The sequence below is a fragment of the Amblyraja radiata genome, chromosome 37, assembly GCF_010909765.2.
Source record: "Amblyraja radiata isolate CabotCenter1 chromosome 37, sAmbRad1.1.pri, whole genome shotgun sequence".
Classification (NCBI taxonomy): Eukaryota; Metazoa; Chordata; class Chondrichthyes; order Rajiformes; family Rajidae; genus Amblyraja; species Amblyraja radiata.
Window position 1 is genome coordinate 1758594 of NC_045992.1, and position 18912 is coordinate 1777505.

The 18912-nt window shown below is 45.3% G+C and overlaps 1 protein-coding gene across 8 annotated transcripts in view; it reads right to left on the minus strand.

Moving 5' to 3' along the window:
• Positions 1-18912, minus strand: part of camk2g (calcium/calmodulin dependent protein kinase II gamma) — a 240638-nt gene that overhangs the window by 10732 nt on the left and 210994 nt on the right. For all 8 annotated transcript variants that reach the window (XM_033012695.1, XM_033012694.1, XM_033012702.1 and 5 more), the window contains one exon: positions 2892-2967. In XM_033012695.1, coding sequence (XP_032868586.1) covers positions 2892-2967 — 76 coding nt within the window. The remainder of the gene's footprint in view (positions 1-2891; positions 2968-18912) is intronic.

Consider the following 18912-nt stretch of genomic DNA (forward strand, 5'->3'; position numbering starts at 1 on the left):
CACTTCAGAATGCTGGAACTGTAATTACTGTAACTATTGCCTTCAAGTCATTTCTCCTCTCATAAATAACTTTGCATTGATATTAAAATTATGCAAAACTTGGAAAAAGTTAAACTATTCTCCAATTCTACACGGCCATCGTAGAGTCTGCCCTCACCTTCTCCATCATGGTCTGGTTCGGCTCAGCCACCAAGCACCACACCTGGAGGCTGCAGCGAATCGTCCGATCAGCAGGGAAGGTTATTGGCTGCAACCTTCCCTCCATTGATGAACTGTACACTGCAAGGGCCAGGAAGCGAGCGGGCAAGATCATTTCTGACCCCTCACACCCTGGCCACAAACTCTTTGAATCACTTCCCTCTGGAAGGCGACTCCGGACTGTCAAAGCTGCCACAGCCAGACATAAAAACTGTTTTTATCCACGAGTAGTTGCTCTACTCAATAAGCCAAAAATCTGTAGCCTCCCTTTGATCTGGTATTTTGTTGGTTCACATGCTTGATCAATGGTGTTTTATCATTAATGTTTTATTATTATTAATGTTTAGTGTTTTCTGAGTCATTCGTAACTGTCACTGTATGTCATGGTGTTACTTGTGGGTGGAGCACCAAGGCAAATTCCTTGTATGTGAATACTTGGCCAATAAACTTACTTACTTACTAAACTTATTTATACGCAGTCATCTATTGCCACACTCCAAAACCAGCAACCCTATCCTTATACACAGTACTGCTCTAGAGGAGGTAGAAACATTCACACACCTAGGCAGTGTTGTGGACATTCACCGGAGGGGGCAGAGGAAGACATAAAAAGGCTAGAGTGGTGTTTAACATGCTCAGGAAGATGTGGAGCTCAAATCACATCTCAATCAACACCAAACACTCAAATGTGAAACAGGTGATGCTGTATGGATCAGAGATATGGACAACAACACACACTACAAACAGGCTGCAAACATTCACTAACACCTGCCTTAGGAGAATACTTAACATCTGGGGGAGAGACAAAGCAAGCAATGTGGACCTGTGGTCAAGAACAAGCCAGGAGCTCATTGACTTACAAATTTGAAGGAGAAAATGGAGTTGGATTGGACACACCCTCAGGAAACCTGCCAGTAACATCACCCGGCAAGCCCTGGAATAGAACCCCAAGGCAAAAGGAAAAGAGATCTCCCCAGGAACAGCTGGAGAAGAGATGTCCGGACAGAAATGTCTGAGAGTGGGCTCAACTGGGGAGATCGCGAAAGAACATCCAACAATAGAGTGAGGTGGAGGACATTTGTCAATGGTCCATGCTCCCTGGAGGAGCAAAGGGCTTAAGATCTATTGTCACTAAAAGTGTTTGGAAGGCAGGTGTTAAGTAGACCCTGAACTCGGTAGCAAGTTAAACGTTCAAAATAAATGGTTTTAGTTTAGTTTCTTATTGTTCCGTGCATCGAGGTAAAAAGGCTTTTGTTTGTGTGATGTCCATTATAGAAAGGAATGTACATGAATATAATCAAACTGTCCACAGTGCACAGATTAAGGATATTTGTAATGCCAGATCTATCGTTACGCAGTCACAAGGAGAACTTGCAAACTCCGTACAGACAGCACCCGTAGTGGGGATCGAACCTGGGTCCTCGGTGCTGCATTCTCTGTGAGGCAGCAACTCCACGGCTGTGTTACTGTAGCAACATGATTTCAAATGAAAATCATTCTCTTTAAATTATTGGACGCAAGCCCACGTGTAGGCTCAGAATATTGGCAAGGCTCTGGCACAGTACGTTCTATGCCTTCTTCTCTCCCCATCCAAATCCTCCCACACATTAATTAGCATCATTGCTAATTTAGTCCTTACAAATATCCACCAGTCCTACTCACTAGCGCAGAGTTGAACACCGCTCCGTGTCTGATGGGCTTTTCATTTACAAGGAATGGTTCCTTATCTGCCCCTTCCACGCCCACTCACAGCAACCTGATTCACCGCTGCAGAACAAGTCCTGCTGTTGACTTATGTACAAAATCATCAGAGGAATAGATCGGGTAGATGCACAGAGTCTCTTGCCCAGAGTAGGGGAATCGAGGACCAGAGGACATAGGTTTAAGGTGAGGGGGGGAAAGATTTAATAGGAATCTGAGGGGCAACATTTTCACGTAAAGGGTGGTGAATGTATGGAACGAGCTGCCGGGGGAGGTAGTTGAGGCAGGCATTATCGCAACGTTTAAGAAACATTAGGATAGGTACATGGATAGGACAGGTTTAGAGGGATATGGGCCAAACGCAGGCAGGTGGGAGTAGTGTCGATGGGACATGTTGGTCGGCGTGGGCAAGTTGGCCTGTTTCCACGCTATGTGACCTTATGATTTGCAAAGCCACTCAGTTCAGTTTAGCTTAGAGATACAGTGCGGAAACAGGCCCTTTGGCCCACCGAGTCCACGCCGACCAGCGATCCCCGCACACTAACACTATCCTACACACACTAGGGACAATTTTCAATTTTACTGAAGCCAATTAAGCTACAAACCTGTACGTCTTTGGAGTGTGGGAGGAAACTGGAGTTCTCAGGGGAAGCCCACGCGGTCACGGGGAGAACGTACAAACTTCATATAGACAGCGCCCGGAGACAGGATCGAACCCGGGTCTCTAGCGCTGTGAGGCAGCAACTCTATCCCTGCGCCACTGTGTTGTCCAAAGGTTCTCGAGAGAAATTATAGGGTGAGGGGTTCGAGTGGGGGACAGCATGTAGTAGACGGTCAAGAAGGAGGAATGGCCTTTTCTTGCTCTTATTTACATCCTTACAAAGCTACAGCAGGGACGTTACAACTCAAAGTCTCATGGATCGTTCTGTTGGAGATATGTCAGAGAGCCAATGTAACAGTTCATCCCACCACCCCAGGACCCCTGAACTTACGTGTAGGCCTCAAATTCTCCATTATTGATCGCTTCGATAAGCTGCTCTGTGATCTTGATGATGTCCTGCTTGCGTCCTAGAAGAGGAGAAATAAAAATGCAGATTAGTAAAATGTCACTTATTAGAGTGATAATTGCAGGTGCTGGTTTATGCCAAGATAGACACAAAATGCTGGGCTAAAAAAGGGCCTGTCCCACTTAGGCAAATTTTTTAGGCGACTGCCGGTGGTAGCAGGTCGCCGAAAAACCAGAAACTGGACCCCCCCTACAACAATGTCTATGACAATGTCTACAACAACCTACCGACATCAAGCTACCAACAACCGGCAACCCATTAGGGCGACCCCCTACAACCACACCTACGACAACCTACGACCACACAGGTGACAACCTACAACAACCGGTCAACCTACATCCACCCGTGACAAGCTACGTCCAGCTACAACCCTGTCCCGCTGAGTTACTCCACCTTTATGTGTCTGCTTTTGAATGCTGGTTTGATAAACAGGTGCGGAATGTACTTGAGAGTCAACTATTGGTTGTTGGAGGGCATACATGAAGCAGACAGGCAGAGCATGGCAGAGTGCATTGTTTTGAATGCATATAATGCACCGACAATCCTGGCTCTTAATCTGCAGTTTGTTCTGTCATCCGCATTTAAAATCCTCAGTTTCCGTTAATGGAATTGCAATTAAATGACGCGATCACTAATCCCTTTAAACTGCTAGTTTGCCCTTTGCATCGCTGCATTGTATTCAATCACCAAGACAATTAGGATAGACACAAAATGCTGGAGTAACTCTGTGGGACAAGTAGCATCCCTGGAGAGAAGGAATGGGTGACATTTTGGGTCGAGACCCTTCTTCAGACTGAGAGTCAGGGGAGAGGGAGTCCAGAGATAAGATGCTGTAGATAAGATAGAGAGTCTTATCTACCATTTTGTGTCTATCTTCAGTGTCAAACAGTACCTGCAGTTCCTTTGTACACCCAAGACAATGATTCTCCGTCCAACATCCCAGGTCACCATCTGCACCAGTCCACACGCAGTGGAGTGGACAAAATGTGTAGGAAAGATGCTGGATTAAATCGAAGGTAGACACAAAATGCTGGAGTAACTCAACGGGACAGGCAGCATCTCTGGAGAGAAGGGATGGGTGACGTTTCAGGTCTGAAGAAGAGTCTCGACCCTAAACGTCACCCATTCCTTCTCTCCAGTGATGCTGCCTGTCCCGCTGAGTTACTCCAGCATTTTGTCAGATTATTTATTCTGTCCACGACCAAATGAAAAAGTGACCACTTGGGTCTGTAAAGGGACACAATGCACAAAGACAGACAATGGCATAAAGTGACCAGTGGGCAATGTCAGATCAGCCTCAGGTCAGGGTGAAGGGTGAGTGTTACTGACGCTGGATAAGTCCATTGTACCTGCATTATACGACATGATTGTCATCATGTATAGTCTTCCATGGACTGGATAGCACGCAACAAAAGGAGCTTTTCACTGTATCTCAGTACACGTGACTATAAACTAAACTATACCAGTCGCAGTGACCACCGGCAAAGAAAGTGACCTTAAGTAAGCCCATGCCTGGACACAGTCTAACAACCAGACCACAGACTACAGGGGAACAGAGATGTAGATAAATTGTGGTACAAAAAGCAACGTAGGCTTTGTATCTGTGACCAAGAACGGAACTCGCTATCAAAACATGGAGGGGACGGGGGACACAATTTGTTGGCGGCCGCGCGCGCATGCGCACACTCACACACGCGCGCGAGGCTTCGGAGGCTCAATCCAGCGCTATATGCAGCTCAACTACCTGTCTCACTGGGTTAACTAACAGCCCTGTCTGGACTGACGGGATACCAGTGCTGCTTCTCCGCGCTGGCCATATTTCCCGCAAGCCCAGGCAGGTTAACCTGGCAGGGATGTCGCCCACCTCTCTAAACATGGGGGGGGACGTGTCCCCTCTGGCCCCCCCGGGTTTTCCGCCCCCTGTCTGTGACCAACAGCGCATGTAAAGGAATCAGCATTCTTCGCACATGTGTCTCCCAATTGTAATAAAGAGAAGATAGACACAAAATGCAAGAGTAATTCAGGAAGCATTTCTGGGAAGAAGGAATGGGTGACTTTTCGGGTCAGGGGCTCTTCTTCAGAGTTTATTCTGAAAGGAAAGCCTGGACTGCCGTGAATTTTTCCCGTCTACAGGCCTCTGTTACAATTCTGATGCACCGACACCTATTGCATCCATTTTTGGGAAAGGGTGATTAGTGTAGTTGATTAGAGATACAGCGTGGAAACAGGCCCTTCGGCCCTGCTAGTCCGCACTGACCAGCAATTCCCGCACACTACAATATTCAGAAGCCAATTAACCTACAAACCTACACGTCTTTGCGATGTGGGAGGAGACTGGAGCACCCGGAGGAAACCCATGCGGTCACGGGGAGAACGTGCAAACTCCATACAGACAGCACCTGTAGTCAAGATCGAACCAGGATCTCGGACGCTGTAAGGCAGCAACTCTACCACTGTACCACGCACTACAATAGTTCATGATCTTAGATTTCAAACAGCCAGATAACCAGTCTTTCCTCATCTGTTCATGATCAATTATTATCATATATTTTAACGGTGGAGATTGATAAGATTTTTGATTAGTGCGGGTGTCAAGGGTTACGGGGAGAAGACAGGAGAATGGGGTTGATAGGGAAAGTTAGATCAGCCATGATTGAATGGCGGAGTAGACTTGATGGGCCGAATGGCTTAATTCTGCTCCGACGACTGATGAACACATGAATTTATGAAGTCCTTCACTGGTGTTGGGCTTAAACACCATGAGGGCTGACCCGACAGAAGACAGAGAACTGCTTGACCACAAGAACCTCCGTGGTTTCACATCTCCAGGGCAATTAGGGATGAGTGACCAACGCTGGCCTGGGCCATAGTCGATTAATTTTAATTCCATGAAATTAAATAAAGGGCACGAGTTCCACCGTATAATTACTGGACGAAGATGACATTACAATCAATCCTTTAATGCAACTGATGATTAGATCTCCCCGCAAACAGCCAGTTATAACTCCCTCTGCCAGAATGGTGACTGAGCTTTTATTTTAAAGTGATTGATTAATCCAACTTTTGGAACTATGATCGTAAACAGTCAGACCACCTCTTTTACATGGATCAGGAACAAGCCACGGACAATAGGGCTGGAGAGCAACGGTGAATGTTCCCCTGATACTGGGTCTTATGTGGACCTCAGCTCCATCAGCCTCGACTGCAGGAAAAATGTTCCCAACGTTGGGGGAGTCCAGAACCAGGGGTCACAGAGTTTAAGAATAAGGGGTAGGCCATTTGGGACTGAGATGAGGACATTTTTTTTCACCCAGAGAGTTGTGAATCTGTGGAATTCTCTGCCACAGAAGACAGTGGAGGCCAATTCACTGGATGTTTTGAAGAGAGAGATCTTGGAATCAACTGAATCAAGGGATTTGGGGAAAAAGCAGGAATGGGGTACTGATTTTGGTTGATCAGCCATGATCATATTGAATGGTGGTGTTGGCTTGAAGGACCGAATGGCCTACTCCTGCACCTATATTCTATGTTTCTATGTTTCAACCCTGTGTGGGTGTACTGGCCATTGAGAGAGTACAATGTATATTATATCTGGATTTAACATTTAGAAAGTTATATCTGGGTAACATTTAGAAAGGTATGATTATTTTTGGAAAGCTTTGACATGTTCATAGGATATTGCAGAGAATTTTCTCCAAGGTCCCCACCTTTTGGTGGAGAAGCCTGTGTGTGTCAAAGACTCTGAGGGCTAGACTGTGTGGAGCTGTGCTCCAGGCAGGGCCACCCATGGTGGGCAGGTCGAGGGTTCTGACTAAAACATGGCCCAAGGAGAAGACCTGGATGGTAGAACAGGCGGAGGAGGGTGGTGCCTGGCAGGCGGGTGGAGACCACATCGGCTCTTTATGCTAGCCTTAGGTACTCGTGGCATCAGGTAAGTCGGAAAAAAATGTCCACGAGTAAAAAAATCGGGATGAAATAAATTGCAGCTTTTTACTCGTAAGGAGGGCAACGAAATAGTGGTGGGAATTCGTAGACATATTCGTAGGAGTTCATGAACATCGTCGTGGAAGGTCGGAGGAGTTCGTAGATTACCACAATCTTGATTTTTTTTTAGGTCCTTTAAACTCGGCAGAGGTTTTGAATTAAGTTGTGAAAGTGGGACAGGCCCTTTAGGAATAAAGTCATCATATTGTAACAGGGTTAACTGTATGTTCGCAGATGAGGTTGGATAGACAGAAACTACTTTTCCTCCTTGAGGAGACTAGGACGACATAACCATTAGCATCATATCTTTTGTGCGTGAAGTTCAGAAACGCAGAAATGTAGCCTCTATACTCTGGTGACAAAGTGATTGCTAGCCATTTTCAATGGCCTCCCACAGTGAAACTAACAGACTGTTTTCATAGTAGATTAAAGTGTCTGATTACTGTGGGTAGGTTACAGGGAAACAGTTTTTCCCCCAAGACAGCTTTTTTTCCTCTTGCCAGTTTCCCAAGTTACTGAACAGTGCCAAGTGTAAAATTTACATCAAAGGGATAATCTTAGTTAAGATTACTTAAGAAAGGGTGGCAAAGTGGTCAGCTGGTAGAGTTGCTACCTCACAGCACTAGAGAGTCCGGTTCGATCCTGACCTTGGGTGCTGTCTGTGGGGAGTTTGCACGTTATTCCTGTGAAAGTGTGGGTTTCCTCCAGGTGCTCCGGTTTCCTCCACATCCCAAAGACATGTGGGTTTGTGGGTTATATTGTAAAAATTGCCTCTAATGTGCAGGGAGTGGATGAGAAAGTGGGATAACATAGAACGGATGATCGCTGGTCGGCATGGACTAGGAGGGCCGAAGGGTCTGTTTCCAGGCTGTATCCCTTCACCAAACTAAGTATTTTGTGAGATGTCGGGGAAAATCAGACATGTGGAGTTACAGTGTAGATCAGCCTCTCAACAGCACAACATGCTTGAGGGGTTAAATTGCCCACATCTGTTGCTGTGTTGTTTTCTTGAAATAAATTAAATTTAGCTTTTCTAAACTAAATGACAGTGGGCCCTGCTGGTGAAATTAAAATTCCCAACGGTGGCAGCTTGTAATTAGATAAGCAACCACCTGGAAGAATAAGCAAGGTCTCTGGTTAACAGGATGCAGTAAGTTTAATACTTATGTATTTATTATAATAAATGTCCCAGAAACCTGAAGTAAAAACACAGAGTGTTGGAGATAGGCAGCAGATGCAGCAACACACACATAAGAAAGATGGGTTAACATTTAGCTTCAGGTTCAATTCATGAAATATTAACCTGCCAAAACTCTCTTCACATTAACATTGTTTTAGTTCATTCCATGTCATAGCTTGCGGTTCCTGATTATTTATTGTTGATATTTCCACGAAAACTCTGAAAATCCTCGACTTCATGTCTCGCTCAGAGGGATCCGCGCATATCAACAGCAGGCCCGACGTTCCCGGAACAAGCCTGAAGTGCCTCTTCTAAAGTGGAAGACAGCCACGGTCTAAACTGCTGTGGACTGTATTAGTCAAAGAGGAGAACCCTTTCACTGTACCCCTGCCGCCGGCAAGCAGGTACATGAGTGAAATAACAACTATCAGCCACTTCAACACCACAAACTCCAACTAAACGTTGAACTAATAACTGTCTTGGTTGCACGGGGGACTTTGGGCTTTTATTACATTTATTGAACTCTCTTTTGTCTATTGTGTTATTGATGAGTACTGTGTTTACAGGCTTGTTGGGGCTCATGTTGTCCACCTCCCTGTGGTCAGCCTTGTCAACTGACCTCAGTCAGGTGAATGACCACAAACAGAGGCAGCAGCAACGCCGCAGCTTGGCGCCAAACCGCGGCATGCGCCCTTTTCTAGGGCGGGCACCAACGGATATCGAACCGGATGGCATCACCCTGCTGCGGACTTCTGCTGCCTCAAACGCAACATGGAGGCTGGCTTATTATGCAAGTAAGATCGTCATTGTGCCATTGTCAGTACACATGCCAATTATACACTCTTGACCTCTGGTTTTCCCCCACATGTCAAGCTACTTGGCTTGGTATAAGTGTAGATTGTCCCGAGTGTGTGTAGGATAGTGCTATTGTATGGCGATCGCTGGTCGGCCCAAACTCAATGGGCCGAAGGGCCTGTATCTTTAGACCAGGGGTGGGGAATCTTTTCATGTTGGAATGCCACTTTAAGTTAGCTGTAATCTAATAAGGCCGCATCCAAGATACTCCAATTAGATATAGGATTATTTAGTTGAATCTTCTTTTAGTCTTTGGTATTTTAAATACGTTCATTTTAAGATAAAAATAAAAATAATAAAAGACGAACAAAATCATATTGATAAAAATAAATGGATTTGTTCTCTAAAATTTGGATTCATTCAAAAGGCCGCACTTAATGGCCTAGAAGGCCACATATGGCCTTAAGGCCGCAGGTTCGCCACTCCTGCTGTAGACTATGTCTAAACTATACTAAATGCTGGAGTAACCAAGCGTACTGGACGACAGATGGCACAATGGGCTAAGTGTTCGGCTGGCAACCTGAAGGTGGCCGGTTTGAATCCTGCTTGGAGTGTGTACTGTCGTTGTGTCCTTGGGCAAGACACTTCACCTACCTTTGCCTGGGACTAGAGACGGAAATTAGCTACTGATTGGCTACAATCTCGCATATTTACATGCAAATGTTCATTAATATGCACTGTCCCTATAAACAAAACATTATTATTATTATTATTACTGGGCAGCATCCCTGGAGAACATGGACAGGTGATGTTTTTGGCTCGGAACCCTTCTTTAGGAATCTTCTTTAGACACTTGGAACACTTGGAAATTATGCCCTGTACCCAACTTGTTATGTTGGCTGTGCTGCAACGATTTTCCAGCATCTGCAGTTCCTTCTTAAATACAAGCCCAATATCTCTCCGGGCTCCACTTCACTCTACCGACTGCAAAGGAGGCCGATTAATGTCTGAGGAACAGTTTAGGGGATCATGACAAAAGCCTCCTCGTGTCGATCCCTGGAAGCATCGACGCAACGCACTCTGTGACTCTTCGAGCGACAATTCTGTCAACATGTTGGACGTCGACAGAAGCCAACAGCGAGCTACATCGTCTGACACACGAGGGAACGAACAAGTTAGCGATGGGACATTGCAATTGATTCTTACATTCATGAGTGGATAAGTTAATCTACTTCAACCAGGTGTTTAACAAAGAACTGCAGATGCTGGAAAAATCGAAATATCGGAGAAACTCAGGGGGTGAGGCAGCATCTATGGAGCGAAGGAATAGGTGACGTTTCGGGTCGAGACCCGGAAGGGTCTCGACCCGCAACGTCACCTATTCCTTCGCTCCATAGATGCTTTCCGTGTCTCGACCCGCAACGTCACCTATTCCTTCGCTCCATAGATGCTGCCTCACCCGCTGAGTTTCTCCAGCATTTTTGTCTATCTACTTCGACCAGGGATACGATGAGATGACGTGGGGGCAGTGGGAGGAGCAAGAATAAAGATAAACATAGACGTATCACACACACACACAAAATCAAACACACATGATTACAATAACAAACTGCACACAGAAAAACAAAAGGTCGGTGGTCCATATCTGAAATGAGCTGCTAGAGGAAGCAGTAGAAGGAAATGCAATTGCATCTTTCAAAAGACATTTGGACCGATGCATGGATAGGAAGGGTGTAGAGGGCTATGGGGCGAATGCAGGAAAATGGAACTAGCCTAGTATGCCAGCTTGATCAGCATGGATAAGGTGGGCTGAAGGGCCTGTTTCAATGCTGTACAGCTCCACGACTGTAATTATTTTTTTCAAGAGGAAAGAACACACGATTTTAAAATGTAAAGTCTCATCTCCCTCCATGAATCATTTAGACATGGTTATTTAGACAAGTCTGTTAACATTTTAACCTTGTGATGACAAACGTCAGAACACTTTGAAGGTTTGTTGAGAAATCTTTCCTTTAAGTATTTTAGTGAGGGACCCTTGACATGATTATTCATCCACAAACCCATTGAAAATCTCTGGTATCAATTCAGCCCCAATGTGTTAAGTGCTCAGGTGTCTGTCAAGTAATATCAAAGATTTAAAAAAAGGAACTGCAGATGCTGGTTTACAAAAAAAAACACACAAAGTGCAGAAGTAATTCAGCACCTCTGGAGAAAACACTCAGGTGATGTTTTGGGTCACATTACCTGTCCATGTTCACTAGAGATGCTGCCTGATGTGCTGAGTTACTCCAGCACTCTGTGTCCTTTACAATATAAAAGGCATCTTGCATTTAACCTGTTGTAGCCGGTAGAAATCTCAATGTTTTGGGAATTATTCAACAGCATATTGGGGAGAGGCGGGTGCAGAATTTAAGATCTGTATTGCACCTGGTTCCCTGACAGATGCCCTGTCTTCACATTGACCCTGTTAACATCTACAGTTCCTAGTTCGGTAACATCCAGTGTACAGAATGCTATCCAGTACATCTAGAATACTACTATCTACCTCATTGGTGACCCTAGGACTATCCTTGATCAGACTTTGCTGGCTTTACCTTGCACTAAACATTATTCCCATATCATGTATCTGTACACTGTAAATGGCTCGATTGTAATCACGTGTTGTCTTTCTGCTGACTGGTTAGCACGCAATAAAAGCTTTTCACTGTACCTCGGTACACGTGACAATAAACTAGACTGAATGAACAGGCTATTCTTGGGTTCATGAATGCATGATTTACGGACAGCTCTATCTATGATTAAGCTCCCAAAATATTATTCATCTTCATAAGTTATAGGAGCAGAATTGAGTAATTTGGCCCATTAAGTCTACTCCGCCATTCAATCACTCTTTCCCTCTCAATCCCATTCTCCTGTCTTCTCCCCATAACCCCGACACCCGTAGTAAAGGGCCTGTCCCACTTGGCGAGTTTTTTCGGTGACTGCCGACATCATTGACCGACGTATCAAACCACCATAAAAGTCGTGGCGTGACGAGGTATTGGCGCGCGGCGTCTCCTCAAGTGTCGCAACATTTTTTTTGTCGCCGCTGGATTTTGAAATGTTCAAAAGCTTTCGGCGACCCTGATACGTCGGTCAATGACGCCGGCAGTCGCCGAAAACAATCGGCAAGTGGGACAGGCCCTTTACACGGATAACACTTATTAAATTCAAAAGTTAATATATGTTCCAACGGCAGTACTAGCCTGACTCTCCCACGTTTTATTGTAATTATCAGTGTTGTGTGTTTTTGATGTCCTTCCTGATAATACTGTGGATACATTTACTGTATTGAGGGATTCTTGCGTATTTTCCAATTGAAGGACAAAATTGACATCTGGACATCTGTAAAACCTGTTCATTACCTAGGGACATTGTGTGGTCTCAAATTCTCTATCAATACAATCAAATAGTTTTAAAACCTTCCAGTTATATTTTGCTCACGTTGACAGCAAAAGTCATTATTACGATCAAGGGTTTCTTGAAGGAAATCAATTTACTTATTCATGTAGCTGTTCTTATCTTTGAAAGATAAATATTAGAAATAATGAATATTTTCACATAAATAGTTTACAATCAGCATTTTCTTTAGAACACAAATGATTTAACCAAACACCAGTCAGCATGGTGACGCAGTGATAGAGTTGCTGCCTCACAGCGCCAGAGACCCGGGTTCGATCCTGACTACGGGTGCTGTCTGTACGGAGTTTGTACGTTCTCCCCGTGACCTGTGTGGGGTTTCTCTGAGATCTTCGGTTTCCTCCTACACTCCAAAGACGTGCAGGTTTGTAGGTTAATTGGTTTGGTATAAGTGTAAATGATCTACAATGTGTGTGGGGTAATGTTCGTGTGTCGGGATCGCTGGTCGGTGTGGACTCGGTGGGCTGAAGGGCCTGTTTCCGTGCTGTATCTCTAAAAATTAAAAAAACTATATAAAGATTAATATGCAATTTTTCTGTGTTTGTAAATATTTTTCGGTATGAAGGTGCACAAAATGATTTAGCATGATTCGCTCCACCCAATCTCCAGTGAAATTAGGTTCTGGTTTCAAGCTACTGCTTGGCAGAATCTTCTGCTTGACTTACGCTGCATAGGGGGAGACGAAGCCTGCAGCAGCTCTGAATTATCTGTATTATCCACTGTACATATGAACTCCACACTGTCAGGGGCTGAGCGCACACACATAGTGGGCAAAGGAGAAAAACATTCAAACGTAAAATGGATATAATATTTACACACACACAACACACACACAACACACACACAACAAGCAAGGACCTTAAGCAAATACAACACAACACTGCAAGGCCATGCAATATTGCTGAGAGTGCAGCAATAGACACCCTACCAATAATTTTGCTCCCACATTCCTAATTAGCTGGGATCAATAGACTGAAATGTTTGCCCTGACTATGTTCCACTTCACTTCCACTCAGATCTCCTTGTCCGTGGCTTCCTGCACTGTTCAACTGAGGTCCAAAGTAAACTTGAGAACTGCACATCATCTTCTGTAGAAGCACATTGCACCCTTCGGGACTAGATACCAAGTTCAAGAATCTCCAGTTTATTAAACGTCGCCTATTTCCTTCCCTCCATAGATGCTACCTCACACATGACGCCTGTACGGTCGTGAGTAGTCGCCCAAAGAGTCGTAGCTTGTTCCGGTCGCTGCTGGATTTTCAACATGTTGGAAATGTTCGGCCACCTGCTGCGACTATGACGGGTGCCGGCAAGTCGCCAAAAAAATCACGTAAGTGGGACAGGCCCTTTACTTCTATCAGGTCTCTTCTCAACCTCTGATGTTCCAGAGAAAACAATCCAAGTGTGTCCAACCCCTCCTTATAGTCAATGCCCTCTCATTCAGACAATTAAGTGCCTCTTTTGAAATGGAGCAACTTGACCTAAAGTGTGACTGTGTGTTTCAGCAGGGCCAGCTCCCACAAACAGCATTGCAACAATGAAGTGTTTTGGATATCTTCCACTTGTGCAAGAAAACTCGAGGATTCCAACTGAGAGCTGAGAAGAAAACAGCTTTCATACTTAAATCGATGATTAATGATCATAAGCCTTGCCTTTGGATCATGTTATTTGTATGGGCGGAAATTCGGCTGTAAGCACGTTAATAATGAGTATGTTTCTAAATTGCTTTCCATGCAAAGTATGAATCACTGTTTCCTAGTGTTACAACTGCTCTTGGAACTGAATATTTATGATGCCCTGATTAGAAGCATGATGCATATGCATCGCTGAACACGATAAACTAGCAGGGGACGCAATCTAGAGTTTGCTCTCTGAATTGAATAGATATTTTCATAACCAGTAGCTGCTATTTCCAAGCAGTGGAATTATCTTGATTTCACTGTAGAGTCCAGAAGATATCCATAGGTTGTTAAAGTTTAGAAAGAAGGCTATTCAGCCCTTCAATATTGGGTTGGCTCTTTGCAACAAACCAGTTGGTTCTCTCTCATGTTTCCATCCCTTCTCTCCAGAGATGCTGCCTGTCCCGCTGAGTTACTCCAGCATTTTGTGTCTATCTTTGGTCTAAACCAGCATCTGCAGTTCCTTCCTACACGGCCTCTCTCCTGTTCTTTGCCCATTGAGGAGTCCAGTTCTCTCTGCCAAATGATATTTGGATTCATTCGGCACAAAAACAGGCAAGGAAATTTGTGGATTACTGATGTCAAGGGATTTTGACAACATTACCAACATGAAGGCCAAGTAAAAGCAGTCCGTATTGTTAAAACAAGAATATATGGTATTAGGAGGAGATGGCTTAGTAGCTTCAAGCCTTCACACGCCATCTTCCTCCTCAGCTCAATGTCTCTGCCCATTCTACCAATATCCAGAACTCTATTGGAAGAACTCAATGACCAAGCCTTCATAGACCTAGGGGGAAGATGGATTAGTTTCGTTTAGAGATACAACATGGAAACAGGCCCTTCGGCCCACTGCATCCATGCTGACCATTGGTCATCCCTTTCCTCTAGTTCTTTGTTATTCCACTCCCTACACACAATGGGCAATTTATCCAGAGGCCAACTATCCTACAAAACCCGCACGTCTTTGGGATGTAGAAGGAAACTGGAGCTGCCGGGGGAAATCTGTGCGGCCACAGGGAGCACATGCAAACTCCACCCAGATAGCACCCAAGGACAATATCGAACTTGGGTCTCCGGCGCTGTGAGGCAGCAGCTCTACCAGCTGCGGCATTCCTAAGAAAATTCCAAAGAATGTCGACATTTCTCCTCACCTCAGCCCTGCCCCCTCAATGGTTTAGTATAGTGATACGGTGTGGAAACAGCCACTCAGCCCACCGGGTCAGCACCAACCAACAATCACCCCGTACACTAGTTCTCTCCTACATACTGGGGACAATTTACAGAGTCAATTAACCTGTGGAAACCAGAGCACCCGGAGCCCTGTCCCCTTGTTCTGAGGCTGTCATCCCTGGTTCAGGACTTCAGCCAGGGCCCTCGACTCAACTTTAAGTTTGTTCCTAACCAGTTGAAGCATAGAACCAACAATAATATGCAAGGTAAATGATCAGGTTTGAACTCTTGGACTATCTTTGATCAGACTTTACTGGACTTTATCTTGCACTAAGTATTATTTACATTGCCCCATTTATCATGTATCTATACACTGTAAATGGCTCGATTGTAATCATGGATTGCCTTTCCACTGACTGGATAGCGGGTTATAAAAGCTTTTCACTGTACCTCAGTAGAGGTGACAATAATGTCAGGTCAACTGGGTGGATCAGAAGCAACTATTTGGATTGGAAGGGGGCCAAGCATGTTGAGTCTCAGTGACGGCTACTAATCAAGGTAGAGGTTGCACAATGATATCAGTAGAATCTGCAAGGTGTAGATGATATCAAAATAGGTCACAAAGAGCATTACCACGGGGGTCAAACAGGAGGTAAGTCTTCTGAGCTGTCAGTTGTGTGTGTGAAATATTTACCGGAGATTTAGTTTAGTTTATTGTCACGTGTACCAATGTAGAATGAAAAGCTTTTGTTGTGTGCTAACCAGCCAGCGTAAAGACAATCCATGGTTACATTCCAGCTGTTTACAGTGTACAGATACATGATAGGGGAATAACGTTCGATGCAAGGTAAAGCCAGTAAAGTCCGATCAAAGCGTGGGACTATAAGGAAACGCATACGTTAAATGGAACTAGAGTGTAATGTGTTCCTCCCAGTCACTCTATCATTGCCGTAGGGACGGTGATGCCTTAGCCCACACACAGAGGACCCAATCAGTGCTTCTCTATTGAAAGGCCACCAGAATATACAGTCATGTATAGAGTGAGTGGAGCAGGGGACAGAGTACACAGCCTTGTGACACTATGTTGTTGGTCAACGAGGTGTTCACAAGTTATAGCAGCAGAATTAGGCCATTCAGCCCATTGAGTCTACTCTGCCATTCATCATGGCTGATCTCTGCCTCCTAATCCCATTTTCCTGCCTTCCCCCCATAACCCTTGACACCCGTTCTAATCAAGAATTTGTCTATCTCTGCCTTAAAAATATCCACCAGCAGCCTCCACAGCCCTCTGTGGCAATGAGCTCCACAGATTCACCACCCTCTGACTAAAGAAGTTCCTCCTCACCTCCTTTCTAAAAGAGCGCCCTTTAATTCTGAGGCTGTGACCTCTGGTCCTAGACCAGGGAGGAAGTGGTGTTGCCAATTTGTTCTGATTGTGGTTTGCTGGTGAGGAAATTAAGGATCAAATATATCGTTCCATCGTGCCAGCTGAGAGTGAACGCACACACAAACCTCCTGCACAGCAATGCTGGTGTCAGACACACAACGGCCCTGCGGCATGAGAAAGCCCGTCCATGTTCACCGATGGAAAGCAGTTGTGTCGTCCACTTTCCCCACATCAGTTTGCACACCTTTGTAAGTTTGCGGCTAAACCTTGCACGCTTACAAAGTTCTGAACGCAAGGCATCAACTGAGTGTGGTTGGCCCTTCCATGCACGGACAGATACTGCACACAGTGGTCACACAACACACAGGACGGCAGCCATCAGTGGTCACCGCTGACTTACAGGGTGTCACCGCGGGGCTGTGGTCAACATCAGCTGGGTCTGACAGGTCCGCAGAAGCTGCCTGACCCTGTGCCACACAGTCGATGCCAGCATCAAGGGGCGGCACTGCCAGACATGGACAGCGTCATGGAGAACGATCCAGGGGAAGACACAAAACACACACATAAAATGGCACAAAACATTTATCTCCATGTATACGAGAGAGGGTGTGGGGTCAAAAAAACAATGTGTAGTTTCACGTTTGAGGCGATGAGATTGAATGTCCATTACATTAGAACAACAACCAGGGTTTTGGTTACATAGAATCATAGCAACATGGAAAATAGGTGCAGGAGGAGGCCATTCGGCCCTTTGAGCCAGCACCGCCATTCATTATGATCATGGCTGATCGTCCCCTATCAATAACCCGTGCCTGCCTTCTCCCCATATCCCTTGACTCCACTAGCCCCTAGAGCTCTATCTAACTCTCTCTTAAATCCATCCAGTGACTTGGCCTCCACTGCCCTCTGTGGCAGGGAATTCCATAAATTCACAACTCTCTGGGTGAAAAAGTTTTTTCTCACCTCAGTCTTAAATGGCCTCCCCTTTATTCTAAGACTGTGGCCCCTGGTTCTGGACTCGCCCCACATGGGGAACATTTTTCCTGCATCTAGCTTACAAAGATGACCAGAGACTCACACAGGCTGGTTATGGCATTAGTGTAAGTGGATCGTTTCTGGGTATCAGTAATGAGGCAGTGGGAACTCAACTCAAGATGAAATGGAATCTAAACACTCATTATTCCTTTCACTGATGAAAGGTACAGCATGGAAACAGACCCTTCGGCCCACCGAGTTCACGCTGACCATCAATCACTCATTCACGCTGGTGCGAGATTATCCCACATTCTCATCCATTCAAGTCTGGTCGCTTTGCACAGTCAGAAGAAACCTCTTGACCCGAAACGTGACCTGTTCCTTTTCTTCAGAGATGCTGGCTGACCGGCTGAATTACTCCAGCACTTTGTGTCTACCAGTTCACATTACTTCTATGTTATCCCACATTATCCCACTTTCCCATCCACTGTCTACGTACATATATACAGAAGCTAATTAACCTGCAAACCTGCATGTCTTTGGGCCAGAGACAATGAAGGAAGAGTGATATAGTTTTTTAGTTTTGTTGTTCGAGATGCAGCGCGGAAACAGGCCCTTTGGCCCGCCGAGTCCGCACCGACCAGCGATCCCCACACATTAACACCACCCTACTACACACACTAGGGACAATTTACACTATACCAGGCCAATTTACCAACAAACTTGTACGTCTTTGGAGTGTGGGGGGGTACCGAAGATCTCGGAGAAAACCCACGCGGTCACGGGGAGAACGTACAAACTCCGCACAGACAGCACCCGTAGTCGGGATTGAACCCGGGTCTCTGACGCTGCAAGCACTGTAAGGCAGCAACTCTACCATTGGGTCACCATGCCAACCTTGGTTCTTGGTTTCTTAGTCCTCCAAAATATTCCAAATGGAATTTAAACTGGAGGTGGTGAAGGGAGGACTTAAGCCAGAAAGGTTTATTGTGAAGGAAGAGCTACTTTAAATTTAGTTGCATCTGGTTGGGTAACTATAGTAGGGTGGAGATTATTCCATGTTTTAATTGTGCGGGGGAAGAACGAATTGCTGTACACATCTGTCTTTGTAGCTGGGATCACAAATTGGATCGAATGCCCTCGTCTGCTCCTAATTGGTTTGGGTTTGGTGTAGGTCTTGTAATCTATGTCGAGCTGACCATTTAACATTTTGTAAAAACAGGTCAAACGGTGAGCTTCACGTCTGTCTTGGAGAGGGTTCCACCCCAGAGAATTCAGAAGTTTGGTGACACTCGCTTCTCTCTCATAGGTGTTAGG